The 27,552-nt window shown below is 43.6% G+C and overlaps 1 protein-coding gene across 3 annotated transcripts; it reads right to left on the bottom strand.

Moving 5' to 3' along the window:
- Positions 1–1,711: 1,711 nt before the first annotated feature.
- LOC106567959 (fibroblast growth factor receptor 1-A) lies at positions 1,712–27,054 on the bottom strand. Of its 3 annotated transcripts, none has more exons than XM_014137885.2 (17): positions 26,432–27,053; positions 20,046–20,275; positions 15,311–15,400; positions 14,975–15,147; positions 13,237–13,360; positions 6,752–6,942; positions 6,470–6,614; positions 6,116–6,306; positions 5,811–5,956; positions 5,521–5,642; positions 5,288–5,398; positions 4,887–5,077; positions 4,573–4,695; positions 4,229–4,299; positions 3,948–4,085; positions 3,737–3,842; positions 1,712–3,624 (listed from the first exon to the last, which is right to left on the bottom strand). In XM_014137885.2, the coding sequence occupies exons 2-17, from the start codon at positions 20,152–20,154 to the stop codon at positions 3,391–3,393; spliced, it is 2,265 nt and encodes a 754-aa protein (XP_013993360.1). In that variant the 5' UTR covers positions 20,155–20,275; positions 26,432–27,053; the 3' UTR covers positions 1,712–3,390. The 3 variants fall into 3 exon arrangements, with proteins under 3 accessions (XP_013993360.1, XP_013993368.1, XP_045548126.1); XM_014137893.2 differs by lacking the exon at positions 26,432–27,053 and adding an exon at positions 25,760–25,846; XM_045692170.1 differs by lacking the exons at positions 1,712–3,624; positions 3,737–3,842 and having other exon boundaries at positions 3,944–4,085; positions 26,432–27,054.
- Between the last annotated feature and the right edge of the window lie 498 nt (positions 27,055–27,552).

Genomic DNA, 27,552 nt, shown 5'->3' with positions numbered 1-27,552 from the left:
GGATTGTTATTGTGGAGGTTTGGATCATAGCAGATCCATTCCTTCTGGATCGTTATTGTGGAGGTTTGGATCATAGCAGATCCATTCCTTCTGGATCGTTATTGTGGAGGTTTGGATCATAGCAGATCCATTCCTTCTGGATCGTTATTGTGGAGGTTTGGATCATAGCAGATCCATTCCTTCTGGATTGTTATTGTGGAGGTTTGGATCATAGCAGATCCATTCCTTCTGGATCGTTATTGTGGAGGTTTGGATCATAGCAGATCCATTCCTTCTGGATTGTTATTGTGGAGGTTTGGATCATAGCAGATCCATTCCTTCTGGATTGTTATTGTGGCCAGTGGTGGTTGTGGCTATTGGGGTGGGTCGCAGCAGGGAATTGTGGAAGGCTTTAGATGGGTCACAGTGTAAAACAGTCTAGGAATCACTGGTATGAGGTAGGCTACATGCTGCTGACCTGAGTACAACTGTAACTCTTTTTTCTGTGTCTGTCTGTCTCTCTCACACACGCACGACACACACACAAATACACCCAGGCCCCTAACACTAATAGATGTTGACACAGATGATAGCCACACGGTGAATAGATCTTCAGCAGTTTTACGAGTGGCTGATATCCCTGTGCTTGTCCAGGCTGCTCCCCAGCCAGCTCCTACAGGTGTTGATAAACGCACCACACTGGATGCCAGTGACTCTGATGCCCCTCTGAACCATCTGTCTTTGGTGGAAACTGCAGCCCCATTGTCTCCTCACACCCAGTTATGGCCTCTCACACCGCATTAACACCAATAGAGTCCAAATACAGCCAGGATAGAGGTCAATGGAGAGGGGAGAGGGCTGGGGTGTTTGCTTTAACACCTTGGGGGGGCATTTATTGCCTTTTCAGTGTGTGTGTGTGTGTGTGTGTGTGTGTGTGTGTGTGTGTGTGTGTGTGTGTGTGTGTGTGTGTGTGTGTGTGTGTGTGTGTGTGTGTGTGTGTGTGTGTGTGTGTGTGTGTGTTTTTATAGTGGTCATCAGCTGGGCAATAGGGCAGATGGCTGGGCTAACAGGAATACGAGGAGCCTTGAGGAAACACATTTACACAAGCCTAGATTTACACAGTCACTCAGGGAGAGTTCATGGAAGCTAAACCCTTTCAGGGAAAGCAGGTATATCAAAAAATCAAGACAGAGAATGGGAGGGATCTTGAGAATTTCTATGATCTGAAACTGTAATAATAAGTATAAGATCTGTATGAAGTGATTTTGTTAGAACACATAGTAATGAGCTGTGGAATAGAATACAGTACACAAAACCATCTAAAATCTCACTAGAGAGAGAATGCAGTCAGAAGTTGAACATGTTTCCTCTCCAAGGGATAGACATGCTCTCCAGACTCTGGACCTAAGCCATGTGTATGTGTGTGTCTGTGCCAGGCAGGAAGCTGCTCTCTGCTGCTGTGATTGATAGAGCAACCGTACTGACCAATCCTCTCTTCCCACCATTAATCATACAGACACATACAGACACACATACACATCTGGTGGAGTGAATGCTTCCTCTGCAGTCAACAGCTGAACCTATCCTCGCTCTGTTTCTCTCCCATCACACAGTCTTTCACCTCTCCTTCATTCAGCCCTGAAGTCCTGGTGGGTTGGCTGGCTGATCAGTTCAGCATGTGCTCTCTTCTCTCTCCCTCTTTTCTTTCTCCTTCAAAAACACTTCATTGAAGTTTTGTAATGCCATTTTCTTTATTACAATACCTTTAATAAAGGCATGCTCTGTAAAGGCAGGTAGACTTCCATTGGAGATAAGTGAATTTGCCACTGTTTTAAAACCATGGCATTATCATTTACATTATCATTAACCTCAACATAACACTGTAGTGTCCATAGAGTCCAGACAAGAGACTGATACTCAAGGCAAGCCCTGACTGACTAACACTGCTGGTATGATATTAGCTTATTAAAACACATAGCATCATAGCCACTTCTTTCCTCTGATTCTAACACATAGCATCATATCCACACCTCTCTTAGATGTCATTTCAATGACAGGGATAAAAACAAGCTACCAGGTATAAAATTAAAATACTGGAAATATGTATTCATATTAACAATTCGTAATATACTGTATTTACAAAATAACATTATTTTTCCTTGGTATCAATTTCCTTTTTATATCCTGTATCGTTTGCTCAGCAAAGCAGCAGCTTGTTTCATAATATGGCGATGAAGATCAATAATGTGTAGCAGCCTTCTTCTCCTCTTCCTCCTCCTCTTACTCCTGGGAGAGTCTCCCTACATTAAAAGGGATAGTTCACCCAAATAAAAATTACACATTGGTTTCCTTGCCCTGTAAGCAGTCTATGGACAATGTATGACAGTAATCCATGCATTGGTTTAGTTTCCCTTGCACTGTTTTAGCATTTGTGGCACAGATCCAATTCAAGTCATGGAACCGATATTATAATTTTTTGCACATTATGTCCAAATTATCCAAAAGTATTTTAAATTGATTGTGAAGCTCAACAAAGTCACTTCGGTCTTTTGTACATGGGTGACAAATGCTAATATCAGTCCCATGACTTGAATGGGATATGTGTCACAAATACTAAAATGTTAGCATGTGAAAATAGTGCCAGAGAAAATAAACCAAAGCATAGATTGCTCTGATACATTGTCTCATACCTTGCTTACGGTTTAAGAAAACCGCCAGGTAGCCTAGTGGTTAGAGCGTTGGGCCAGTAACCGGAAGGTTGCTGGATTGAATCCCCGAGCTGACAAGGTAAAAATCTGTCGTTCTGCCCCTGAACAAGGCAGTTAACCCACTGTTCCCTGGGCGCAGTGGATGTTGATTAAGTCATCCCCCTCACCTCTCTGATTCAGAGGGGTTGGGTTAAATGTGGAAGACACATTTCAGTTGAATACATTCAGTTGGACAACTGCCTGGGTATCCCCCTTTCCTAATGTGTCATTTGGGTGAACTATCCCTTTAATAGTTCAGTATAGTCCTGGGGAGGAGGAGAGAAGAGTCCATATTTGTGCAAACTCTATTTCATGTCTTATGACTCTGTTATAACCCTCCATGTGTCTGTCTTTTCCATTGTCTTTATCTGTGTGAATGAGCATCGCTCCAAAAATGAAAAGCAGGTCAGATGAAACCACTAGGTCCTTTTGCAGATTGGAGAACGAGGGGATAAAGCACTCAGGTAGTGTCCTTCCCTCTGGTAGGTCTCCCAGTCACCGAGGAAGGGCTGCACATAGGAGCCAGGGGGGGTAGGGACTGATTAAAAGGGAGGTGGATAGGTTAAGGTGTATGGGCAGGGCAGTGTTTTTAGATCAGCGTTGGCTGTGTCCGCGGGTGTACGTCAGGGTAGATGCTGTGGTGATCGTAGGCTAGGATGGAGGTTCAAGACGGGGTTCGGGAAGGTTTGTGGTGTGCGTAGGCCAGGGTGGAGGTACGAGAGGGGGTCCTAGAGGGGGTGTGCTGGGTGTAGAGCAGGGTGGAGGTCCAGGATGGGCTCAGGGGAGAGTATTCTGCTCCGTGAGTCGTCTCCCTGGAGAAGACAGAGTCAGAGGAGCTGCTGGTGTCTGGACCCAATGGAGAATACTGGACCACAGGGATGGACAGATTCAAATACTCCTAGAGAGATTTGCGAGAGGGAGGGAGGACACGTTCAGGGGAAAAATTCAAATGATACAAAAATGACACTGTGTTTGTGTGTGTGCGTGTGTGCGTGAATGTGTTTGTTTACCTGGTTGGTCATGAGTGAGAGTGTGCGGTCCAGATCCTCTACCAGCTGTTGGAAGGTTGGTCTGCGAGATGAAACAGCGTGCCAGCAGTCTCTCATCATGATATACCTGAGAACACACACCACAGTGTTACAACAGAGCGTGTGTTTGTATTACTCTACTTGCGAGGACATTCTTACAGTATACTTGTGTTTTTTTTGTGTGTGTACTCACAGCTCCTCTGTGCAGGCGGCTGGCCTGTCCATACGATGTCCCTCCTTCAGCAGTTTGAACAGCTCCTCTACAGGGACCCCTGGGTAGGGAGACCCTCCTAGAGTAAAGATCTCCCACATCAACACCCCAAACGACCACCTACAACAGAATTCAATACAATCAACATCACTTTCTCAGGGACAATTATTGCTGGGCTTGAACGTAAACCTACCGACACATAACAACAGGATGGATAGCACAACACCACAGAATGTATATTAGGAGTTAGGAGTGTGACTTACACGTCACTCTGGTGTGTGTAGATGCGGTCGAACAGAGCCTCTGGAGCCATCCACTTCACTGGCAGACGACCCTGGGAGGAAAACAAGGGGTTAAAACACGTGTCAAACTTATTCCACAGAGGGCTAAATGTCTGCAGGGTTTCGCTCTACCCCTGTACTTGATTGATTAATTAAGCTGACTAATTAGTAAGAAAGTCCCCTCACTTGGTTGTCTAATGCTTTTGTCTAGGTTTTAATTGAAAAATTAATTCCCTCTGTGGAATGAGTTTGCCACCCCTGGGTTAAAACATCTATATGTCTGAATTTCAGTCGTCTACTCGCTCCACTGTGATCATGTTACTTACATTGGTGGTCTTCTTGTAGTAGTCTATGTGGTGGATGTCTCTGGCCAGACCAAAGTCTGCTATCTTCATCACATTGTCCTCTGTCACCAACACATTCCTGGCTGCTAGGTCTCTGTGGATACACTACAGAAAAAAACGGGATTGATTAATTTATTGGTTGACTGATTTACACTAATGTCCAGTAAAGGGAGAGGTAGAGAAAGAGAAAGTAATAGATTCAGACGAAGAGAATGAAACACAGAAAGATGAAAAGAAGAACAAGAGAGAGACATACAGACAAAAAGACAGACAATAACATTGGTTTCTTCTCTGACCTTCTGTAAGGCGAGGTATGCCATGCCCCTGGCCACCTGGTAGGCAGCAGACACCAGCTCCCTGACCTCTACGCTGTCCAGGGGGGCCTGGGTTGGCCCAGACCAGTACTCCAGATCCACAGGCCTCCGACAACGCAGGTACTCCCTCAGGTTGCCCTGAGATGCATACTCTACCACCACGTAGAGAGGGCCTGGAGGGAGAGGGAAGGGTTATAATAAACAATGTGGTGTTCCCCGAGGTTCAGCGCTTGGACCCCTGCTGTTATTTTCACCCCTTGGTACTGTGGCCATTGTACTCATCTGTGCAAATAAAATGCTATTTCGCTCACACGCTTGCACACACACACACAAGCACACATACACAAGCACACATACACAAGCACACACAGCACCAGTATTACCATCCTGTGTGCAGGCTCCCAGCAGGTTGATGATGTTTTTGTGTTTCCCGATCATCTTCATCATCTCCATTTCAGCGATCAGATCACTCAGGTCCTTCTCTGTGGCGTCCGCTACACAGGAAACAGGATGTGACATCAAATCAATATCAACCAATACAAACACTGTTTTTCAGTTTATTTTGAATTATCTCCTTAAATATTAGGAATATATTTCAGGAAGTAGTTTTATGTACCTTTGAGCATCTTGACGGCAACCTTGGTGAGACGAGAGGGTTTTTCTCTGTCCAGACCTGCAGCCTCTGCTAGCACAACCTGACCAAAACAACCTTCCCCCAGTGGCTTCCCCAGAGACAGCCTAGAACACAGACACATACAGCTATGAATGTCCTGTGCATGGAGGTTATGAATCTCCTTGGTTAAGTTATGAGCACCGTGTGCAGATTATGTATGCAATATGTAGGGTTATGTATGCCGATATTATAGATTGGGTATTCTCTATGCAGGGATATAAGCCCTCTAGTACCTGTCTCGTGACAGCTCCCAGAGTGGGTCTGCGGGCAGCTCATACACTGACACGCCGACCAGGGTGGGCGTGGCTCCACTGGAAAGGCGGTACGGCCTGACCAGACACACCCCCGACTGTAGAGAGGAAGAAGAGTCTACTGACACCTTGAGAAAGAGAAGGGGAGGTAGTGAGAGAGGATATACTGTAATAAGAGTTAGCCCGCTGAACTAAAGCCTATGGATTAGCTCAGGAAAAAAAGTATTCACGTCTCAAGCAAAGGTTACGCATCACACGATCATGGATCACTAGTATGTGTGTGTTACCTGTCTGTGTAGGGGAATGCTCTTGGCCAGTTTGTGAACGGCCAGCTGGCTGCTGAAGTCGCTCTTCTTCGGGGAGCAGCTTAGTCGGCAGGCGGTCGCTACGCCGACCATGAACATGATAATGAAGAAACCAACGCAGTAGATGAAGATCTCCAGGTAGGCCTGAGATGGTACAGGGGAGGGGGGCAGGTCTGGAGGAGAGGGAGTGAAGTAGGATGAATTCATAACATTTTTTACATTGTTTTCTTTCTTCTTCCATTTTAAGTGCAAATGTATAAAGCACATTGGGCTGCAAAGGTTTGTACACAAGGTGAATAAAGTTCAGAATAATACCGTTTATTTTTGCATGTGTACCTTTGATCACACTGAGCCAGGCAGAGTGGTGAGAGAGTCCTATAGAGTTTCCTGCCAGACAGGTGTACTCTCCTTCATCCTCCACAGACACGTTCCTCAGAGTAAACACCTCCATCTCCCTGTCTGTGGTGTTAAACCCTGCAGTCTGAGAGAGAAAGAGACATTTTTTAGCCCTCGTCAATACAGTGTGCGTTAACCTTCAGAACATGTACATATATGTGTGTGTGTGTGTGTGTGTGTGTGTGTGTGTGTGTGTGTGTGTGTGTGTGTGTGTGTGTGTACCTTAAGTACGCGTACGTAAGGCAGTCCGTCTGGTCCCACTCTGCTGCCATTAATGGTGATGCTTTTGAGCCACTGGATGTGGGGCTGAGGGTCGCTGAACACTCGACAGACAAACTCCACGTCGCTACCAACCATGGCCGTACGATTAGCTGGCAGGCCTGCCTGGAGGATGGGCCTGTGAGGGGAACGTTCTAGAATAAACAGAAAACATCAATGCAATGTGAGTGATACAAAAACACTAACATAGTGTTTACATATGTGTACCACTCAAGGTACACATATCAAAAGTAAACACACCTACTCATTCCAAGGTTTTTCTTTATTTTTACTATTTTCTACACTGTAGAATAATTGTGAAGACATCAAAACTATGAAATAACACATATGAAACCATGTAGTAACCTTAAAAAAGTGTTAAACAAATGAAAATATATTTTAGATTTTAGTTTCTTCAAAGTAGCCACCCTTTGCGTTGATGACAGCTTTGCACACTCTTGGCATTCTCTCAACCAGCTTCACCTGGAATGCTTTTCCAACATTCTTGAAGGAGTTCCCACATATGCTGAGCACTTGTTGGCTGTTTTTCCTTCACTCTGCGGTCTAACTCATCCCAAACCATCTCAATTCGGTTGAGGTCGGGTGATTGTGGAGGCCAGGTCATCTGATGCAGCCCTCCATCACTCTCCTTCTTGGTCAAATAGCCCTTACACAGCCTGGAGGTGTGTTGGGTCATTTTCCTGTTGAAAAACAAATGATTGTCCCACTAAGCGCAAACCAGATTTGATGGCGTATCGCTGCAGAATGCTGTGGTAGCCATGCTGGTTAAGTGTGCCTTGAATTCTAAAGAAATCACAGACAGTTTAACCAGCAAAGCACCCCCACACCATCTACTCCATGCTTCACGGTGGGAACTACACATGCGGAGATCACCTACTCTGCGTCTCACAAAGACACAGCGGTTGGAACCAAAAATCTCTAATTTGGACTCATCAGACCAAAAGACAGATTTCCACCGATCTAACTTCCATTGCTCGTGTTTCTTAGCCCAAGTCTCTTCTTATTATTGGTGTCCTTTAGCAGTGGTTTCTTTGCAGCAATTTTACCATGGCCTGATTCATACAGTATCCTCTGAACAGTTGATGTTGAGATGTGTCTGTTACTTGAACTCTGTGAAGCATTTATTTGGGCTGCAATCTAAGGTGCAGTTATCTCTAATGAACTTATCCTCTGCAGCAGAGGTAACTCTGGGTCTTACTTTCCTGTGGCGGTCCTCATGAGAGCCAGTTTCATCATAGCGATTGATGTTTTTTGCGACTGCACTTGAGGAAACTTCTTGAAATGTTCTGCATTGACTTACCTTCATGTCTTAAAATAATGATGGACTGTCGTTTCTCTTTGCTTATTTGAGCAGTTTTTGCCATAATATGGACTTGGTCTTTACCAAACAGGGCTATCTTCTGTATACCACCCCTACCTTGTCACAACACAACTGATTGGCTCAAACGCATTAAGAAGGAAAGACATTTCACAAATTACCTTTTAACAAGGCACACCTTTTAATTGAAATGCATTCCAGGTGACTACTTCATGAAGCTGGTTGAGAGAATTCCAAGAGTGTGCAAAGCTGTTATCAAGGCAAAGGGTGGCTACTTTGAAGAACCTAAAATATATTTTGATTTGTTTAACACTTTTATGCTTACTACATGATTCCATGTGTATTATTTCATAGTTTTGATGTCTTCACTATTATTCTACAATGTAGAAAATAGTAAAAATAAAGAAAAACCCTGGAATGACTAGGTGTGTCCAAACTTTTGACTGGTACTAATATATATATAGCCTTGGTTTCATGCATGTTAACATTAGAAGCCTCCTCCCTAAGTTTGTTTTATTCACTGCTTTAGCACACTCTGCCAACCCGGATGTCCTAGCCGTGTCTGAATCCTGGCTTAGGAAGTCCACCAAAAACTCTGAAATCTTAATCCCCTAACTACAACGTTTTCAGACAAGATAGAACGGCCAAAGGGGGCGGTGTTGCAATCTACTGCAGAGATAGCCTGCAGAGTTCTGTCCTACTGTCCAGGTCTGTACCCAAACAATTTGAACTTCTACTTTTAAAAATCCATCTCTCTAAAAACAAGTCTCTCACCGTTGCCGCCTGCTATAGACCACCCTCGGCCCCCAGCTGTGCTCTGGACACCATATGTGAACTGACTGCCCCCATCTATCTTCAGAGCTCGTGCTACTAGGTGACCTAAACTGGGACATGCTTAACACCCCAGCCATCCTACAATCCAAGCTTGACGCCCTCAATCTCACACAAATTATTAATGAACCCACCAGGTACCACCCCAAAGCCGTAAACACTGGCACCCTCATAGATATCATCCTAACCAATTTGCCCTCTAAATACACCTCTGCTGTTTTCAACCAAGATCTCAGCGATCACTGCCTCATTGCCTGCATCCGTAATGGGTCTACGGTCAAACGACCTCCACTTATCACTGTCAAACGCTCCCTGAAACATTTCAGCGAGCAAGCCTTTCTAATCGACCTTGCCCTGGTATCCTGGAAGGATATTGACCTCATCCCGTCAGTAGAGGATGCCTGGTTATTTTTTTTAAATGCCTTCCTCACCATCTTAAATAAGCATGCCCCATTCAAGAAATTTAGAATCAGGAACAGATATAGCCCTTGGTTCTCCCCAGACCTGACTGCCCTTAACCAACACAAAAACATCCTATGGCGTTCTGCATTAGCATCAAACAGCCCCCGTGATATGTACCTTTTCAGGGAAGTTAGAAACCAATATACACAAGCAGTTAGAAAAGCTAAGGCTAGCTTTTTCAAGCAGAAATTTGCTTCCTGCAACACAAATTCAAAAAAGTTCTGGGACATTGTAAAGTCCATGGAGAATAAGAACACCACCTCCCAACTGCCCACTGCACTGAGGATAGGATTTCAATAAGCATTTTTCTACGTCTGGCCATGCTTTCCACCTGACTACCCCTACCCCGGTCAACAGTACTGCACCCCCCACAGCAACTCGCCCAAGCCTTTCCCATTTCTCCTTCTCCCAAATCCAATCAGCTGATGTTCTGAAAGAGCTGCAAAATCTGGACCTCTACAAATCAGCCGGGCTAGACAATCTGGAACCTCTCTTTCCAAAATTATCTGCCACAATTGTTGCAACCCCTATTACTAGCCTGTTCAACCTCTCAACCTATTATCTGAGATCCCTAAAGATTGAAAGCTGCCGTGGTCATCCCCCCTATTCAAAGGGGGGAGACACTCTAGACCCAAACAGTTACAGACCTATATCTATCCAACACTGCCTTTCTAAAGTCTTCAAAAGTCAAGTTAACAAACAGATCACCGACCATTTCAAATCCCACCGTACCTTCTCCGCTATGCAATCTGGTTTCTGAGCTGGTCATGGGTGCACCTCAGCCACGCTTAAGGTCCTAAACGATATCATAACCGCCAACAATAAAAGATAGTACTGTGCATCTGTCTTCATTGACCTGGCCAAGGCTCTCGACTCTGTCAATCACCACATTCTTATCGGCAGACTCAACAGCCTTGGTTTCTCAAATGACTGCCTCGCCTGGTTCACCTGCTACTTCTCAGATAGAGTTCAGTGTGTCAAATCGGAGGGCCAGTTGTCCGGACCTCTGGCAGTCTCTATGGGGGTGCCACAGGGTTAAATTCTTGGGCCAACTCTTTTCTCTGTATACATCAATGATGTCGCTCTTGCTGCTGGTGAGTCTCTGATCCACCTCTACGCAGACGACACCATTCTGTATACTTCTGGCCCTTCTTTGGACACTGTGTTAACAACCCTCCAGACGAGCTTCAATGCCATACAACTCTCCTTCCGTGGCCTCCAACTGCTCCTAAATACAAGTAAAACTAAATGCATGCTCTTCAACCGATCACTGCCTGCACCTGCATCACTACTCTGGACGGTTTTGACTTAGAATATGTGGACAACTACAAATACCTAGGTGTCTGGTTAGACTGTAAACTCTCCTTCCAGACTCACATCAAACATCTCCAATCCAAAGTTAAATCAAGAATTGGCTTCCTATTTCGCAACAAAGCATCCTTCACTCATGCTGCCAAACATACCCTCGTAAAACTGACCATCCTACCGATCCTCGACTTTGGCGATGTCATTTACAAAATAGCCTCCAATACCCTACTCAACAAACTGGATGCAGTCTATCACAGTGCCATCCGTTTTGTCACCAAAGCCCCATATACTACCTACCACTGCGACCTGTACGCTCTCGTTGGCTGGCCTTCGCTTCATAATCGTCGCCAAACCCACTGGCTCCAGGTCATCTACAAGACCCTGCTAGGTAAAGTCCCCCCTTATCTCCGCTCACTGGTCACCATAGCAGCACCCACCTGTAGCACGCGCTCCAGTAGGTATATCTCTCTGGTCACCCCCAAAGCCAATTCCTCCTTTGGCCGTCTCTCTTTCCAGTTCTCTGCTGCCAATGACTGGAACGAACTACAAAAATCTCTGAAACTGGAAACACTTATCTCCCTCACTAGCTTTAAGCACCAGCTGTCAGAGCAGCTCACAGATCACTGCACCTGTACATAGCCCATCTATAATTTAGCCCAAACAACTACCTCTTCCCCTTCTGTATTTATTTATTTTATTTTGCTCCTTTGCACCCCATTATCTCTATTTCTACTTTGCACTTTCTTCTACTACAAATCTACCATTCCAGTGTTTTACTTGCTTTAACCTGTTGGGGATAGGGGGCAGTATTTGCACGGCCGGATAAAAAACGTACCCGATTTAATCTGGTTACTACTCCTGCCCAGTAACTAGAATATGCATATAATTATTGGCTTTGGATAGAAAACAGCCTAAAGTTTCTAAAACTGTTTGAATGGTGTCTGTGAGTATAACAGAAGTCATATGGCAGGCAAAAACCTGATAAGATTCCTTACAGGAAGTGGCCTGTCTGACAAGTTCTTGTTCTTCTTGGCTCTGTTTATTGAAAACTGAGGATCTTTGCTGTAACGGGACACTTCCTACGGCTCCCATAGGCTCTCAGAACCCGGGAAAAAGCTGAATGATGTAATTCCAGCCTCTGGCTGAAAAACATTAGCACGTTTGGATAGTGGCCGGTCAGAGTACCATCAGACTGAGGCTCGTGCACGAGGGGATCCCATGTTTTTATTTTCTCTCTCTTTGTACGTAAACACGCTTTCCCGGTCGGAATATTATCGCTTTTTTACGAGAAAAATGGCATAAAAATTGATTTTAAACAGCGGTTGACATGCTTCGAAGTACGGTAATGGAATATTTAGAAATGTTTTGTCACGAAATGCAGCGTGCGCGTCACCCTTCTTTACCATTCGGATAGTGTCTTGAACGCACGAACAAAACAGAGGATATTTGAACATAACTATGGATTATTTTGAACCAAACCAACATTTGTTATTGAAGTAGAAGTCCTTGGAGTGCATTCTGACGAAGAACAGCAAAGGTAATAACATTTTCTTTATAGTAAATCTGACTTTAGTCAGGGCTAAACTTGGTGGGTGTCTAAATAGCTAGCCCTGTGATGCCGGGCTATCTACTCAGAATATTGCAAAATGTGCTTTCACCGAAAAGCTATTTTAAAATCGGACATAGCGAGTGCATAGAGGAGTTCTGTATCTATAATTCTTAAAATAATTGTTATGTTTTTTGTGAACGTTTATCGTGAGTAATTTAGTAAATTCACCGGAAGTTTGCGGGGGGTATGCTAGTTCTGAACGTCACATGCTAATGTAAAAAGCTGGTTTTTGATATAAATATGAACTTGATTGAACAAAACATGCATGTATTGTATAACATAATGTCCTAGGGTTGTCATCTGATGAAGATCATCAAAGGTTAGTGCTGCATTTAGCTGTGGTTTGGGTTTATGTGACATTATATGCTAGCTTGAAAAATGGGTGTCTGATTATTTCTGGCTGGGTACTCTGCTGACATAATCTAATGTTTTGCTTTCATTGTAAAGCCTTTTTGAAATCGGACAGTGTGGTTAGATTACCGAGAGTATTGTCTTTAAAATGGTGTAAAATAGTCATACGTTTGAGAAATTGAAGTAATAGCATTTCTAAGGTATTTGAATAACGCGCCACGGGATTCAACTGGCTGTTGAGTAGGTGGGACGATTTCATCCCGCCGACCCTAGAGAGGATATTGTATTTACTTTGCCACCATGGACTTTTTTTGCCTTTACCTCCCTTATCTCACCTCATTTGCTCACATTGTACATAGACTTATTTTTCTACTGTATTATTGACTGTATATTTGTTTTACTCCATGTGTAACTCTGTGTTGTTGTATGTTGTCGAACTGCTTTGCTTTATCTTGGCCAGGTCGCAATTGTAAATGAGAACTTGTTCTCAACTTGCCTACCTGGTTAAATAAAGGTGAAATAAATAAATAAATATGCACACATACTGACCCACTACGTCCAGCTGGTAGGTGTGTGTGAGGCTGCCGTGCTTGTTCTCCACAAGACAGGTGTAGTTGCCTTTATCAGACGGAACCACTGACTCCATTATTATAGTCCACATGTGGTCCCGGAGCTAAAAGAGGGAGACAGCGAGAGAGGAAGAGCGTGAGAGAAAGAGGCAAAGGAGTGAAAACATGAGAATAGCCATGAAAAATACACATTTTGTGTTGTGTTAGTAATTTAATTTTGGCAAAGTAGAAATGCTTGACATCATTGGAAAATCAAAAGAAATCAGCCAAGACCTCAGAAAAAAATTGTAGACCTTCACAAGTCTGGTTCATCCTTGGGAGCAATTTCCAAACGCCTGAAGGTACCACATTCATCTGTACAAACAATAGTATGCAAGTATAAACACCATGGGATCACGCAATCGTACTTTGGTGCGAAATGTGCAAATCAATCCCAGAACAACAGCAAAGGACCTTGTGAAGATGCTGGAGGAAACAGGTACAAAAGTATCTATATCTACAGTAAAATGAGTCCTATATCGACATAACCTGAAAGGTCGCTAAGCAAGGAAGCCACTGCTCCAAAACCGCCATAAAAAAAGCTAGACTACGGTTTGCAACTGCACATGGGAACAAAGATCGTACTTTTTGGAGAAAAGTCCTCTGGTCTGATTAAACAAAAATAGAACTGTTTGGCCATAATGACCATTGTTATGTTTGGAGGAAAAAGGGGGAGTTTTGCAAGCTGAAGAACACCATCGCAACCGTGAAGCAAGGGGGTGGCAGCATCATGTCGTGGGGGTGTTTGCTGCAGGAGGGACTAGTGCACCTCACAAAGTAGATGGCATCATGAGGATAGAAAATTATGTGGCTGTATTGAAGCAACATCTCAAGACATCAGTCAGGAAGTTAAAGCTTGGTCGCAAATGGGTCTTCCAAATGGACAATGACCCCAAGCATACTTCCAAAGTTGTGACAAAATGGCTTAAGGACAACAAAGTCAAGGTATTGGGAGTGGCCATCGCAAAGCCCTGACCTCAATCCCATAGAACATTTGTGGGCAGAACTGAAAAAGCATGTGCGAGCAAGGAGGCCTACAAACCTGACTCAGTTACACCAGCTCTGTCAGGAGAAATGGGCCAAAATTCACGCAACTTATTGTGGGAAGCTTGTGGAAGCCTACCCGAAACGTTTTACCCAAGTTAAACAATTTAAAGGCAATGCTACAAAATACTAATTGAGTGTATGTAAACTTCTGATGAAAGAAATAAAAGCTGAAATAAATCATTCTCTCAACTATTATTCTGACATTTCACATTCTTAAAATAAAGTGGTGATCCTAACTGACCTAAGACAGGGAATTTTCTACTGGGATTAAATGTCAGGAATTGTGAAAAACTGAGTTTAAATGTATTTGGCTAAGGTGTATTTAAACTTCCGACTTCAACTGTATATACAACACATTAAGAACACCTTCCTAATATTGGGTTGCAATTGTTGTCTCATCTACATTGATTGAAGTGGATTTAACAAGTGACATCAATAAGCGATCATAGCTTTCACCTGGAATCACCTGGTCAGTCTATGTCATGGAAAGAGCAGGTGTCCTTAATGTTTTGTACACTCAGTGTATAAAACACAAGAAATTCATGTTTTTGGCTGCACTGGGGCTTTGACAGATGATACACAACTCAACAGACAACCCAGTATGAAGCAGAGGGCTATACAAAAACACATACCTTGAAGCCTCCAATGCGCTGGTCTTTCCTGAACTCTTTCCCATTCCTGTACCACCGCAAAGTTGGTGTGGGATTACCAGTCGCCTGGCAACGAAATTTAACAGTCTTACTGGCAGGAACGGCATGGAGCCTCTTCTCCATCTTGTCTGGAGTCGCCCACTGAGGAGCCATCACTAGAGAGAGGGAGAGGTATTTATATTTCACATTTTTGATTCAATATCAATCTTTCTTCAGTTGGTTTGGCTAGTAACTACTTTTTCAGACCAATAAAGCTAGAGGAAGCAAAGGGGAGAGAAAGGGAAGTGGCAGGGAAAGAGGTCAGGAGAAGGAGCTTACATTGGAGCTCCTGATTGTTAGATAGTTTATTTTCCTCTGAAGAAGACTCGTCATCATCATCTTCGTCCTCAGAAGATGCCAGCATGTCAGCTATGGAGAGAGAAGAAAACGTAAACCAAAAATAGAAACCAGTGTGTGTGTGTGTGTTTAAACAGGAAGGGCTGAGGCAGGGTTACTCTGTGGGGGTCTGGGATGCTCCTGCTGAGTGAAAAGGGAAACGGCTTAAAGATTAACCTTTCACATTTACCCCTTTAAGCTGCCACACACACACACACACACCAGTTCCCCTGTTGCTCCCTAACCCCCAGCTCAGAGATAAACAAACACACTAATAATCACCACCTTCATCCTGACAAATGGTTGTGAACAAAGGGCGAGTTGGGAGAGAGGAGGGAAAAGCAGCACGTTTCAGATCTTTAATGGGTCTTGTTTGAATACGTTGAATGAGAAAAAGCCTACTTCCTTCTACCATTAGACACAGTCGGATCAGGTTCCATTCCACAGCATTCACAGATCTGGTCACATCAGATCAGTGATTACTATAAGCAGGGACATTTACTACCACACATCCCTTTTCACCTCTCATCAGGATTACTGACTACTATACAATATATTACTAATATATTAGTAACTCAGGACATTTTCTGCCACAGATTCTGTATCTCCCAACCTCTCAGCAGGACCTACACCAGAAAAGCAGTCATCATTTCTCCTCTAATCTACAGATATTAGGTCCATAATCAGCATCACCACAGACTGACACAGACCATCCCCGAATTCAAGCTCCCAACCTCACTACATTATGTCTGTAATCTACAGGGAGAGGTCTACAGAGACTGCATTATGGGAGGTCTTGAATACAGCATGTCTGTCATCTAGAGGGAGAGGTCTACAGAAACTGCATTATGGGAGGTCTTGAATACAGCATGTCTGTCATCTAGAGGGAGAGGTCTACAGAAACTGCTTTATGGGAGGTCTTGAATACAGCATGTCTGTCATCTAGAGGGAGAGGTCTACAGAAACTGCATTATGGGAGGTCTTGAATACTGCCTGCTCATAGCAGGGGGAACATTCTCAATGAGAGGTTGTCAAAAATAGACAGAGAGAGAGAGCGCGCGCAAGAGAAAGAGAGAGCGAGGACGCGAGAGAGCGAGGGGATAAAGACAAAGAAAGCAAAAAAATTACTGAAAAAAAAAGAAAGGAATCCAGTAAAAGAGAGAAAAGCAGGGGGAGTTGGTTGAAGTCCAAAAACCTTTATTTGAACGAAGCAACGAGAAGGAGAGAAGGATATGGGAAATTGGGAGCAGGCTTTGTTTATGGAAAAATAGTTTGCGGCGCAAAAGTTACATTTAGGTGTTTTTGACTAAGAGAGAAAAACAAGAATTTATGGGTTCCAAAACAACAGTATCACACACACACACTCAGCTGGATACCAGATGGCTGGAAGCGAAACACACAAAAACATGCGGGCACACACATACACAAATAGATGCACACACGCATGCGCGTACAAACACGCGCACACAACACAGAGTGTTAGGGTTGGTCAGGATGGTTGTGATTACAGTACTCGCCAATACAAATAAAACCATCTCCTTTCAGACGGCATTCATCCTTTCCTACCAAAAACAGCATTTCTGCTCCACATCCTCCACATCCAACCAGCTGTGTGTGTGTATGTGTGTGTGGACAGGATATGTAAACCATGGCACCATGAAAAATCACTGTAAACATCCTCAGCTTTAAACTAAATGGACAAACCTTCAAGAGCTTCTTTCTAGCTCAATATAGAATCCCCCCACCCCAAACACACATCCATAAATGTAAATGTATGTTCTGTTTTCTCTAGCTCAGAATAGAGACCCACTACTAACGGAACAGTTCCAGATAGCAGAACAGAGTCAGTGGGATTGAACCACCATGGTAGCAGTCTGAACCCAGAACCCTCAGCCTGAACCCTCAGCCTAAACCTAGAACCCTTAGCCTGAACCTAGAACCCTTAGCCTGAACCTAGAACCCTTAGCCTGAACCCTCAGCCTGAACCTAGAACCCTTAGCCTGAACCTAGAACCCTTAGCCTGAACCCTCAGCCTGAACCTAGAACCCTTAGCCTGAACCTAGAACCCTTAGCCTGAACCTAGAACCCTTAGCCTGAACCCTCAGCCTGAACCCAGAACCCTCAGCCTGAACCTAGAACCCTCAGCCTGAACCTAGAACCCTCAGCCTGAAGCTAGAACCCTCAGCCTGAACCCAGAACCCTCAGCCTGAACCCTGAACCCTCAGCCTGAACCCAGAACCCTCAGCCTGAACCTAGAACCCTCAGCCTGAACCTAGAACCCTCAGCCTGAACCCAGAACCCTCAGCCTGAACCCAGAACCCTCAGCCTGAACCCAGAACCCTCAGCCTGAACCTAGAACCCTCAGCCTGAACCCAGAACCTTCAACCCTAATCTGACGATTTGTTTATTTATTTATTTGTAATAATGACAATTACAACAATACTGAATGAACACTTATTTTAACTTAATATAATACATCAATAAAATCAATTTAGCCTCAAATAAATAATGAAACATGTTCAATTTGGTTTAAATAATGCAAAAACAAAGTGTTGGAGAAGAAAGTAAAAGTGCAATATGTGCCATGTAAAAAAGCTAACGTTTAAGTTCCTTGCTCAGAACATGAGAACATATGAAAGCTGGTGGTTCCTTTTAACATGAGTCTTCAATATTCCCAGGTAAGAAGTTTTAGGTTGTAGTTATTATAGGAATTATAGGACTATTTCTCTCTATACGATTTGTATTTCATATACCTTTGACTATTGGATGTTCTTATAGGCACTTTAGTATTGCCAGTGTAACAGTATAGCTTCCGTCCCTCTCCTCGCTCCTACCTGGGCTCGAACCAGGAACACATCGACAACAGCCACCCTCGAAGCAGCGTTACCCATGTAGAGCAAGGGGAAAAACTACTCCAAGTCTCAGAGCGAGTGACGTTTGAAATGCTATTAGCGCGCACCCGGCTAACTAGCTAGCCATTTCACATCGGTTACACCAGCCTAATCTTGGGAGTTGACAGGCTTGAAGTCAGAAACAGCGCAATGCATTGCGAAGGGCTGCTGGCAAACGCACGAAAGTGCTGTTTGAATGAACCCTTACGAGCCTGCTGCTGCCTACCATCGCTCAGTCAGACTGCTCTATCAAATCATAAACTTAATTATAACATAATAACACACAGAAATACGAGCCGTAGGTCATTAATATGGTCGAATCCGGAAACTATCATCTTGAAAACAAAACGTTTTTCCTGTCAGTGAAATACGGAACCGTTCCGTATTTTATCTAACGGGTGGCATCCCTAAGTCTAAATATTCCTGTTACTTTGCACAACCTTCAATGTTATGTCATAATTACGTAAAATTCTGGCAAATTAGTTTGCAACGAGCCAGGCGGCCCAAACTGTTGCATATACCCTGACTCTGCGTGCAATGAACGCAAAATGACACAATTTCACCTGGTTAATATTGCCTGCTAACCTGGATTTCTTTTAGCTAAATATGCAGGTTTAAAAATATATACTTCTGTGTATTGATTTTAAGAAAGGCATTGATGTTTATGGTTAGATACAGTCGTGCAACGATTGTGCTTTTTTCGCAAATGCGCTTTTGTTAAATCATCCCCCGTTTGGCGAAGTTGGTTGTCTTTGTTAGGAAGAAATAGTCTTCACAGTTCACAACGAGCCAGGCGGCCCAAACTGCTGCATATACCCTGACTCTGTTTGCAAGAGAAGTGACACATTTTCCCTAGTTAAAAGAAATTCATGTTAGCAGGCAATATTAACTAAATATGCAGGTTTAAAAATATATACTTGTGTATTGATTTTAAGAAAGGCATTGAGGTTTATGGTTGGAGCAACGTGTACCTAAGCAATTATATGCAACGCAGGACAGGCTAGATAAACTAGTAATATCATCAACCATGTGTAGTTAACTAGTGATTATGATTGATTGATTGTTTTTTATAAGATAAGTTTAATGCTAGCTAGCAACTTACCTTGGCTTCTTACTGCATTCGCGTAACAGGCAGGCTCCTCGTGGAGTGCAATGTAAAGCAGGTGGTTAGAGCGTTGGACTAGTTAACCGTAAGGTTGCAAGATTGAACCCCGAGCTGACAAGGTACAAATCTGTAGTTCTGCCCCTGAACAAGGCAGTTAACCCACCGTTCCTAGGCCGTCATTGAAAATAAGAATGTGTTCTTAACTGACTTGCCTAGTAAAATAAAGGTCAAAAATCGGCGTCCAAAAATACCGATTTCCGATTGTTATGAAAACTTGAAATCGGCCCTAATTAATCTTCCATTCCGATTAATCGGTCGACCTCTACCCAGAACCCTCAACCTGAACCCAGAACCCTCAGCCTGAACCCAGAACCCTCAACCTGAGGGATTAAAATAGATTAAATAACACAGAGGAAAAGAAGGCTCACGTGAGTATACACAAGCACACACACACACACACACACACACACACACAGACACACGCGCACACACACACGCACGCGCACAGACACACGCGCGCGCACGCACACGCACACGCACACGCACACACACACACACACACACACACACACACACACACAGAAGGCTAATGAGACGTAGCCCTGTCTGTCAACTACAACCGAGAGAGCACAAGCAAGAAAGAAAGAGAATTTAAGATCTTTATGTGGCCCATGTTTCTTACCTGTGTCGCTGACGTGGGCAGCAGCTGGTCTGGACTGGGTCAGGGGAGAGTAAATCAGTAGAACCAGCAGTGACCAGAGGAGCAGCAGAGACCAGCGGGACAATAACATACTGGCACTGGTATAGGTTAACTGGTACAGTACTGGAATGGCAGGGGCTACTGGTACAGGGCTGGCTGTAGAGGGCGCTTAAATGTATCAGCCTACAACCATCAACTCTTCAGGTGGGGAACTGTAAGAGGAAAAAAGAGAGGGACATTCATGAATATGTTAAAGACAAGACAAGGCATTTTATGAAAATAAATGGCAAGAAAAGGATGTGACACTGCTACCCTGTCTAAAGCCCGTCCGATATATCAGTTCACCAATACTATCAGCCGATAACCAATATTTAATAAATAGGATGATAAAAGGGAATCTCATGCTTATATGAACACTTGTCATTATTGTCACGATGTATGAAATCAACATTTGAAGCACAATTATTGGACAATTGCTCTTTTGGATGCCAATTTATGAGAACCTAGTGTGGAAAATGTATATCAGTATCGGTAAGTTTGTCCCCCCAAAAATCGGAATCGGACCCGAAAAATATATGCGTCAGGCTCTAACTGGTCAGCCCATGCTCGCAGGAGGACATTGGTAGAGGCTGTGACACATGCTCTGGTGTCTCTTTTCACAGCTTCCAACACTCCTCACACTATAACATCTTTCGACGCTTGTCCCGTCAGCTCACCTGTCATATATTAATGCCCATCAAACGTTCCAAAACAAAGCTGTGTTTTATCACAGTTTTGTTATGCTTCCCCCTAAAGGCATCAGCATGCTTTGGTATTGGCTGGCGCCTAGCCGAGTGCTGAATAAGTGTGCACGCATACTCCCTTAAAAGTCATTAAGCAGCAATAGTACTGTTTGTCCATCTTGAGACGCTGTAACCAGTATACACTTCCTCAAAATAGTCAGACTTCATCTAAGATAACTCAAGAATTCTGTCATTCATTTAGAAGTTTTTTGCAGAGGAGATCTTAGTTGCGCAATTTTACATCTAACTAAGATGTTTGGTGCAGTATTTATCAATGAAAAAATGAGCATGAAAATGATTAGTCTCTGGTTGAATGACAAACACTTAATTGAAGAATCCCTACTGTTGACCAATCACCGACAAAGGGGCGTAGACTTTGGCTACCGACTTCGGCTTGTCTCGAGAAAAAATGTTGTGTGCAAGATCAGCCGAAAAAACCTTACCAAAGACCAAAACGAACAAAAACGTCATGATTAATATATGTACAAACTTTCCCGAACTGTTTTGATGGGAAGCATGCGGAGATTGCGGACGCCTTAACCTGCACCCTCAGCCCAAACACCATATGCCCCACAGTCCGCCTGCCAGTGCCACAGTGTTAAAGTCTTATTGAGAAGATGGATCTGGTGTTTAGGTGTTATGAGACCGCTCCAGACCACAAACAAACACTGATGTAGAGAGACTAACACCCAGGAGAGCTGTAAATATATTCTATAATACATCATCTCCCTTGTCATTATATACTGTTGTAGAGTCAGAAACATGTTGAACAGCTTGACGGTAAATTAACATTACTGAAATTTGGACACTACTGTAGCTGGCAGCTAGGGATGGTGTGGGCATTACTGAAGGTTACTCTGTCCTTCAGAACTGGCAGCCAGTGTGCGTGTGTGTGTGTGTCAGGGTGATGACCCAGAGTGGGAGATGTGTAACAGTAAAGAGTAGAGTGGCAGGTTTATGAAGATGTCATTAATGCCCTTGATTTACACCACACACACAGAGAATTTACCCTCATGGACACTGCCCGTAACTCAACCCCACACTAACGTTAAAGAGTCTCTTAAATTGATGAGTTTGTTTGCAGATTTATGAGTTTTGTGGTGGAGAGTCTCCATCCTACTGCTGGCTAGCTGACAGCAGTGCGCCCAGCACAGAGACAGCTAGGCAGACACAGTCTTCTTATTACATAGGAGAGAGAGTAAAAGAGAGAGACATAGAGTATGCAGGCTTTTGCTCCAGCTCTACCCCCCCCCCCACCCAATTCTACTCATCAGCTGCTTATCAGGCCCCAATTGGTTGAATTACGTGTGTTAGAGCAGGGTAGGAGAAAACCAGCATACCTCTGCCATAGCTCTTCGGAAGGAGACTTGGACACCCCTGCCATAGAAGCTAACAGCTAGCTAACAGCTAACACACCCAGTTCTGTAAACCTCACTGTGGTAGTTATCAAATCACCACAATCACCACAGACACAATAAGAACAGAAATAAGACCACTTTCTACCTGCCCCAGCCTTGCTGTGTGGCTTCTTTAAATTCTAAAGGAACTTCGGAGAGAAGAAAATGCAGATAACAGTAACTTTGACATCCATTTCAGCAATTTAACAGACGGTCTTATACAAAGAGAGTTGCTTTGAACCAGAGCAGGGTAGAAAACCCATACAAATGGTGATCATTGCAAGTAAAACCTTCCAAAATAGCTTCAAGTCCAGTGCTAGTTATTTTCTGTGCTGTTATTCTGCAGATGCTGCTGGTTTAAACTAGAAGCCACCGGGTCAGCTTGCTGGTTCTGTGTATAGCTTAGAGGAGGCTGTTAGAGTGACTCAGGGGGGTTGATATGATAAAAACTGATGGTCTGAGAGACAGTAACTACACACACACACAGGGTGGCATAGAGTCGCTAGGCCAGGAATAGAGCATCACACCAGCTCTCTATCGAGGAGAGGGCCTCAACATACCGGAAACATCTCCCTACTCCATCTTTCTCCCATGCCTTCCTCCCCATACACCCCACCCCCCTCTAATCCCTTCAATCAGACAACTTCTAGTTCTCCTAAGATTATCCCCCCCTAATTCCTTCAATCAGACAACTTCTAGTTCTCCTAAGATTATCCCCCCCTAATTCCTTCAATCAGACAACTTCTAGTTCTCCTAAGATTATCCCCCCTAATCCCTTCAATCAGACAACTTCTAGTTCTCCTAAGATTACCCCCCTAATCCCTTCAATCAGACAACTTCTAGTTCTCCTAAGATTATCCCCCCTCTAATCCCTTCAATCAGACAACTTCTAGTTCTCCTAAGATTACCCCCCTAATCCCTTCAATCAGACAACTTCTAGTTCTCCTAATATTACCACCCCAATCCCTTCAATCAGACAACTTCTAGTTCTCCTAAGATTACCACCCCAATCCCTTCAATCAGACAACTTCTAGTTCTCCTAAGATTACCCCCCTAATCCCTTCAATCAGACAACTTCTAGTTCTCCTAAGATTATCCCCCTAATCCCTTCAATCAGACAACTTCTAGTTCTCCTAAGATTATCCCCCCTCTAATCCCTTCAATCAGACAACTTCTAGTTCTCCTAATATTACCACCCCCTCTAATCCCTTCAATCAGACAACTTCTAGTTCTCCTAATATTACCACCCCTCTAATCCCTTCAATCAGACAACTTCTAGTTCTCCTAATATTACCACCCCAATCCCTTCAATCAGACAACTTCTAGTTCTCCTAATATTACCACCCCAATCCCTTCAATCAGACAACTTCTAGTTCTCCTAATATTACCACTCCAATCCCTTCAATCAGACAACTTCTAGTTCTCCTAAGATTACCCCCCTAATCCCTTCAATCAGACAACTTCTAGTTCTCCTAAGATTATCCCCCCCTCTAATCCCTTCAATCAGACAACTTCTAGTTCTCCTAATATTACCACCCCAATCCCTTCAATCAGACAACTTCTAGTTCTCCTAAGATTATCCCCCCTCTAATCCCTTCAATCAGACAACTTCTAGTTCTCCTAAGATTACCACCCCAATCCCTTCAATCAGACAACTTCTAGTTCTCCTAAGATTATCCCCCCCTCTAATCCCTTCAATCAGACAACTTCTAGTTCTCCTAAGATTACCACCCCAATCCCTTCAATCAGACAACTTCTAGTTCTCCTAATATTACCACCCCAATCCCTTCAATCAGACAACTTCTAGTTCTCCTAATATTACCACCCCAATCCCTTCAATCAGACAACTTCTAGTTCTCCTAATATTACCACCCCAATCCCTTCAATCAGACAACTTCTAGTTCTCCTAATATTACCACCCCAATCCCTTCAATCAGACAACTTCTAGTTCTCCTAAGATTACCCCCCCTCTAAACCCTTCAATAAAACAACTTCTAGTTCTCCTAAGATTATCCCCCCCTCCAATCCCTTCAATCAGACAACTTCTAGTTCTCCTAAGATTACCCCCCTCTAATCCCTTCAATCAGACAACTTCTAGTTCTCCTAAAATTACCCCCCCCTCTAATCCTTTCAATAAAACAACTTCTAGTTGTCCTAAGATTACCCCCCCTAATCCTTTCAATAAAACAACTTCTAGTTGTCCTAAGATTACCCCCCCCCCTAATCCTTTCAATAAGATATTGTCTAGCTCTCCTAAGATTATCTTTCCCTCACCCCCCTACATCTAATCCCTTCAGTCAGACAATTTCTAGTTCTCCTAAGATTATCTTTTTATTTCCCCCTCCCTCTCTTTCTGGCAGATGTGACCTCTCCAGATGTTCCATTCCAAAAGCCTTTACCTACACACCACATTCTACCTCAGCCCTGGCCTGGTCCACCCGACATAGTAACGCTGTCATAGTAACACACCATTTTCCTGTAAACTGGAAAACAGCTCATGGTGTGTACCTGTGTGTCAAGGGGAGCCATGGCTGAGATATGCTACCATGAAGCATCCATGAAGGCATTGATTGTGCAACTATACAACCCAGCTGTAGTACTGTTATTTACAGAGGCTGAATGGCGGGAGACAGAGGACAGGTTGAGAGTAGAACAGAAAGCACACAGGTCTGCTGTAAGACTTTTATCCACCTAACTCACTCACACTCCTGGTCAGTGACCCTGGAGTCTTCTATAGGCCTGGATAACAGCTCAGTGCCTTACCATACACCTTTATCTACCTCCCCACTCATCTCTTTATCCCTCTCCCAGTCTCTATCTGTTCTATTATCTCTCTCTACTCATCTGTTTCTCCTCTCAGAATGTGGTATCTGATTCAGATTAGCAGCCATCACACATTCCCTCCATTTCCAAATGGCAGAGTCAGTTCTCACACTCACATTCAGTATCTCAGTCTCTCACTGTTACCCTGGCGAGTAAGACTTAGATTTCCAATGTATTCATTACACAAGTACACTTGAAACTGAACTCACACCACACCATTATTATCGTCATTGTGTGTATGTGCTGACATAAACATCCAAAATGGTCTTCTGATCATAATGAGCCATTTCTGGACAGATAAAAAAACATACTCAAAGGAGAAACTCGATTGAAAGTGTTTTTTTTAGTTGAGCACCAGGTTTAATCTCGGTCCAGGAAACCAGCCCAATAACTTGTTCAATGTCATGCATGGCCCACGGATCATGTGGCAACAGTACTACTTATATTCACATTCTATTAAGGAGCAGGTGACAGTTCGGTAGCCTAGTGGTCAGTGTTGGGCTAGTAACCGAAAGGTTGCAAGTTCGAATCCCCGAGCTGACAAGGTAAAAATCTGTCGTTCTGCCCCTGAACAAGGCAGTTAACCCACTGTTCCTAGGCCGTCATTGAAAATAAGAATTTGTTCATAACTGACCTGCCTAGTTAAATAAATGTAAAATAAAAAAATAAACAGTTGGTTCTGCGCGTGACTCACCGGTCATGCGGTAGCGCTGTGATGAGTCAACGAACAGCAGATATGGCGCGTGCTGCTGAATGAACAGCCGGATCTCATCAGAGTTGGAATGTCACACGCACAAGCGTCATTTACCGTAAACAGATTAAACTGATACGTGTACACCCACGGCGGTCGGTCTGCCCATTGCGGTGGCATGTGACGCGACTGACTGCTTTACGGTGTGTTCCTCAGTCAGAGAGAGAGACATGGGTCACAGCTTACTAGCTGGACTGTGGTTTGTAATTATGTGGTCATCTTTGTGTATATCTTATACATGATTAATGAAGCCTTCATAATAAGGCATTATAAAGGTTGGCATTTATGACATGGTTACAAATGATTTGTGAAGCATAGTTATAGTTTACGAAGGCTCATTAATTTTTATAACGCATCTAAATCAGGATGATTTTTTGTTTTACTTTGTTAGGGCTAACACTGGCAGGGGCCCCTAAATTGCATAACATTCTTATAGCCTATGTGGGATAATTCCAATATGATCATGAATGGCCAGATCGGTCTATACCTACTTTATTTAAAAGTAGAATTGTTTTCTCAAATGTTTACGGATCACATAGGCCAAAGCAAGCTGCAACATTGTATCCGTGACTGTGGACATCTAGGCTATTGGTCGCATTGAATGTAGTGTCTCACCTGAATTTCTGATCCTTGTGCAGCTCCCCTCGAGAAGGTAGGTTAGACGTCTAAAAGAAAGTAATTAAATGTCCGATTCCGTCGATGTCTTTTAAACCTTAAAGTCACAACTCTCGTAAACAATGAGGTGTTTTTCCAGAGTTCAAATGCAGTGGCGCGGTGAAGCTTCGAGGAACGTTAATGGCCATTGATTTCGGAGTAGCAATGGAGCGGTCTCTCTATCTTCCGAGAGAAGAGGTATAAAAACACGTTCAGCACAAATACTTCACATGTAGCCTACTTGGTCAAGTTTTCGACCGGTTTCAGTAAAGATATCTCCAGCAGCAGCAAATCTCAAGGCATTTTACTTTACTCAATACGTTCCTATTCTTGGAGAAAACATGGGGAAACTCCGATCATCTTCTGTATTGTCTTGCAACTTTGCAGAATACTGCAACCAAATATTTATCTGAAAGTATATATATATATTGTTGTCAACACCGCATAGATCTATTTGCGAGGCGAATTGTCAGGCAACATTATAACGTTAGGTCATTGAATGTATTTCCGAGCGGCGAATTCCAGCTCTCTGACCTCCCCCAACCACTTCTCACCGTGTGCTGAGAGAATCTGAAGGAGACCTCCCCCTTCTCTCCTTTCCTCCCTATTCCCCCATTCTCTCGTTTCCTCCCCATTCCCCCCTTCTCACTCCCCTCTCACTTGCAGGAACTCAAAATGATTTAGCCTACACTGTAGACTTGTAGGTCTGTCACAAATTAAATGTAAAAAAAATGGTCTACTGGCTTGACTGATCGAAACACAGCATATTTTGGAAATAGACACCCTGTTCATTTGTGTTTTGGCAACATTCTCATAAGACATTAAACTACTAGGCTACTCAGCATTTGTGACTACTGCCCTTTTAACTAAACTTCTGACAGAGGGAAATGGCTTTCATATCATGGAGAGCCTGCTGTGTGTGTGTGTGTGTGTGTGTGTGTGTGTGTGTGTGTGTGTGTGTGTGTGTGTGTGTGTGTGTGTGTGTGTGTGTGGCTAACTGGTTGGGCAGTGATGTAACTGGCCCTGGTCTGAGTAAACAGTTGATTAAAAATCAGAGGAAGGTGATGCAGAGAGAGAAACAC

This window comes from Salmo salar, chromosome ssa01 (genome assembly GCF_905237065.1).
Source record: "Salmo salar chromosome ssa01, Ssal_v3.1, whole genome shotgun sequence".
NCBI lineage: Eukaryota > Metazoa > Chordata > Actinopteri > Salmoniformes > Salmonidae > Salmo > Salmo salar.
The sequence above is the reverse complement of the archived record's forward strand: the minus strand, read 5'-3'. Positions and strand labels throughout refer to the sequence as shown.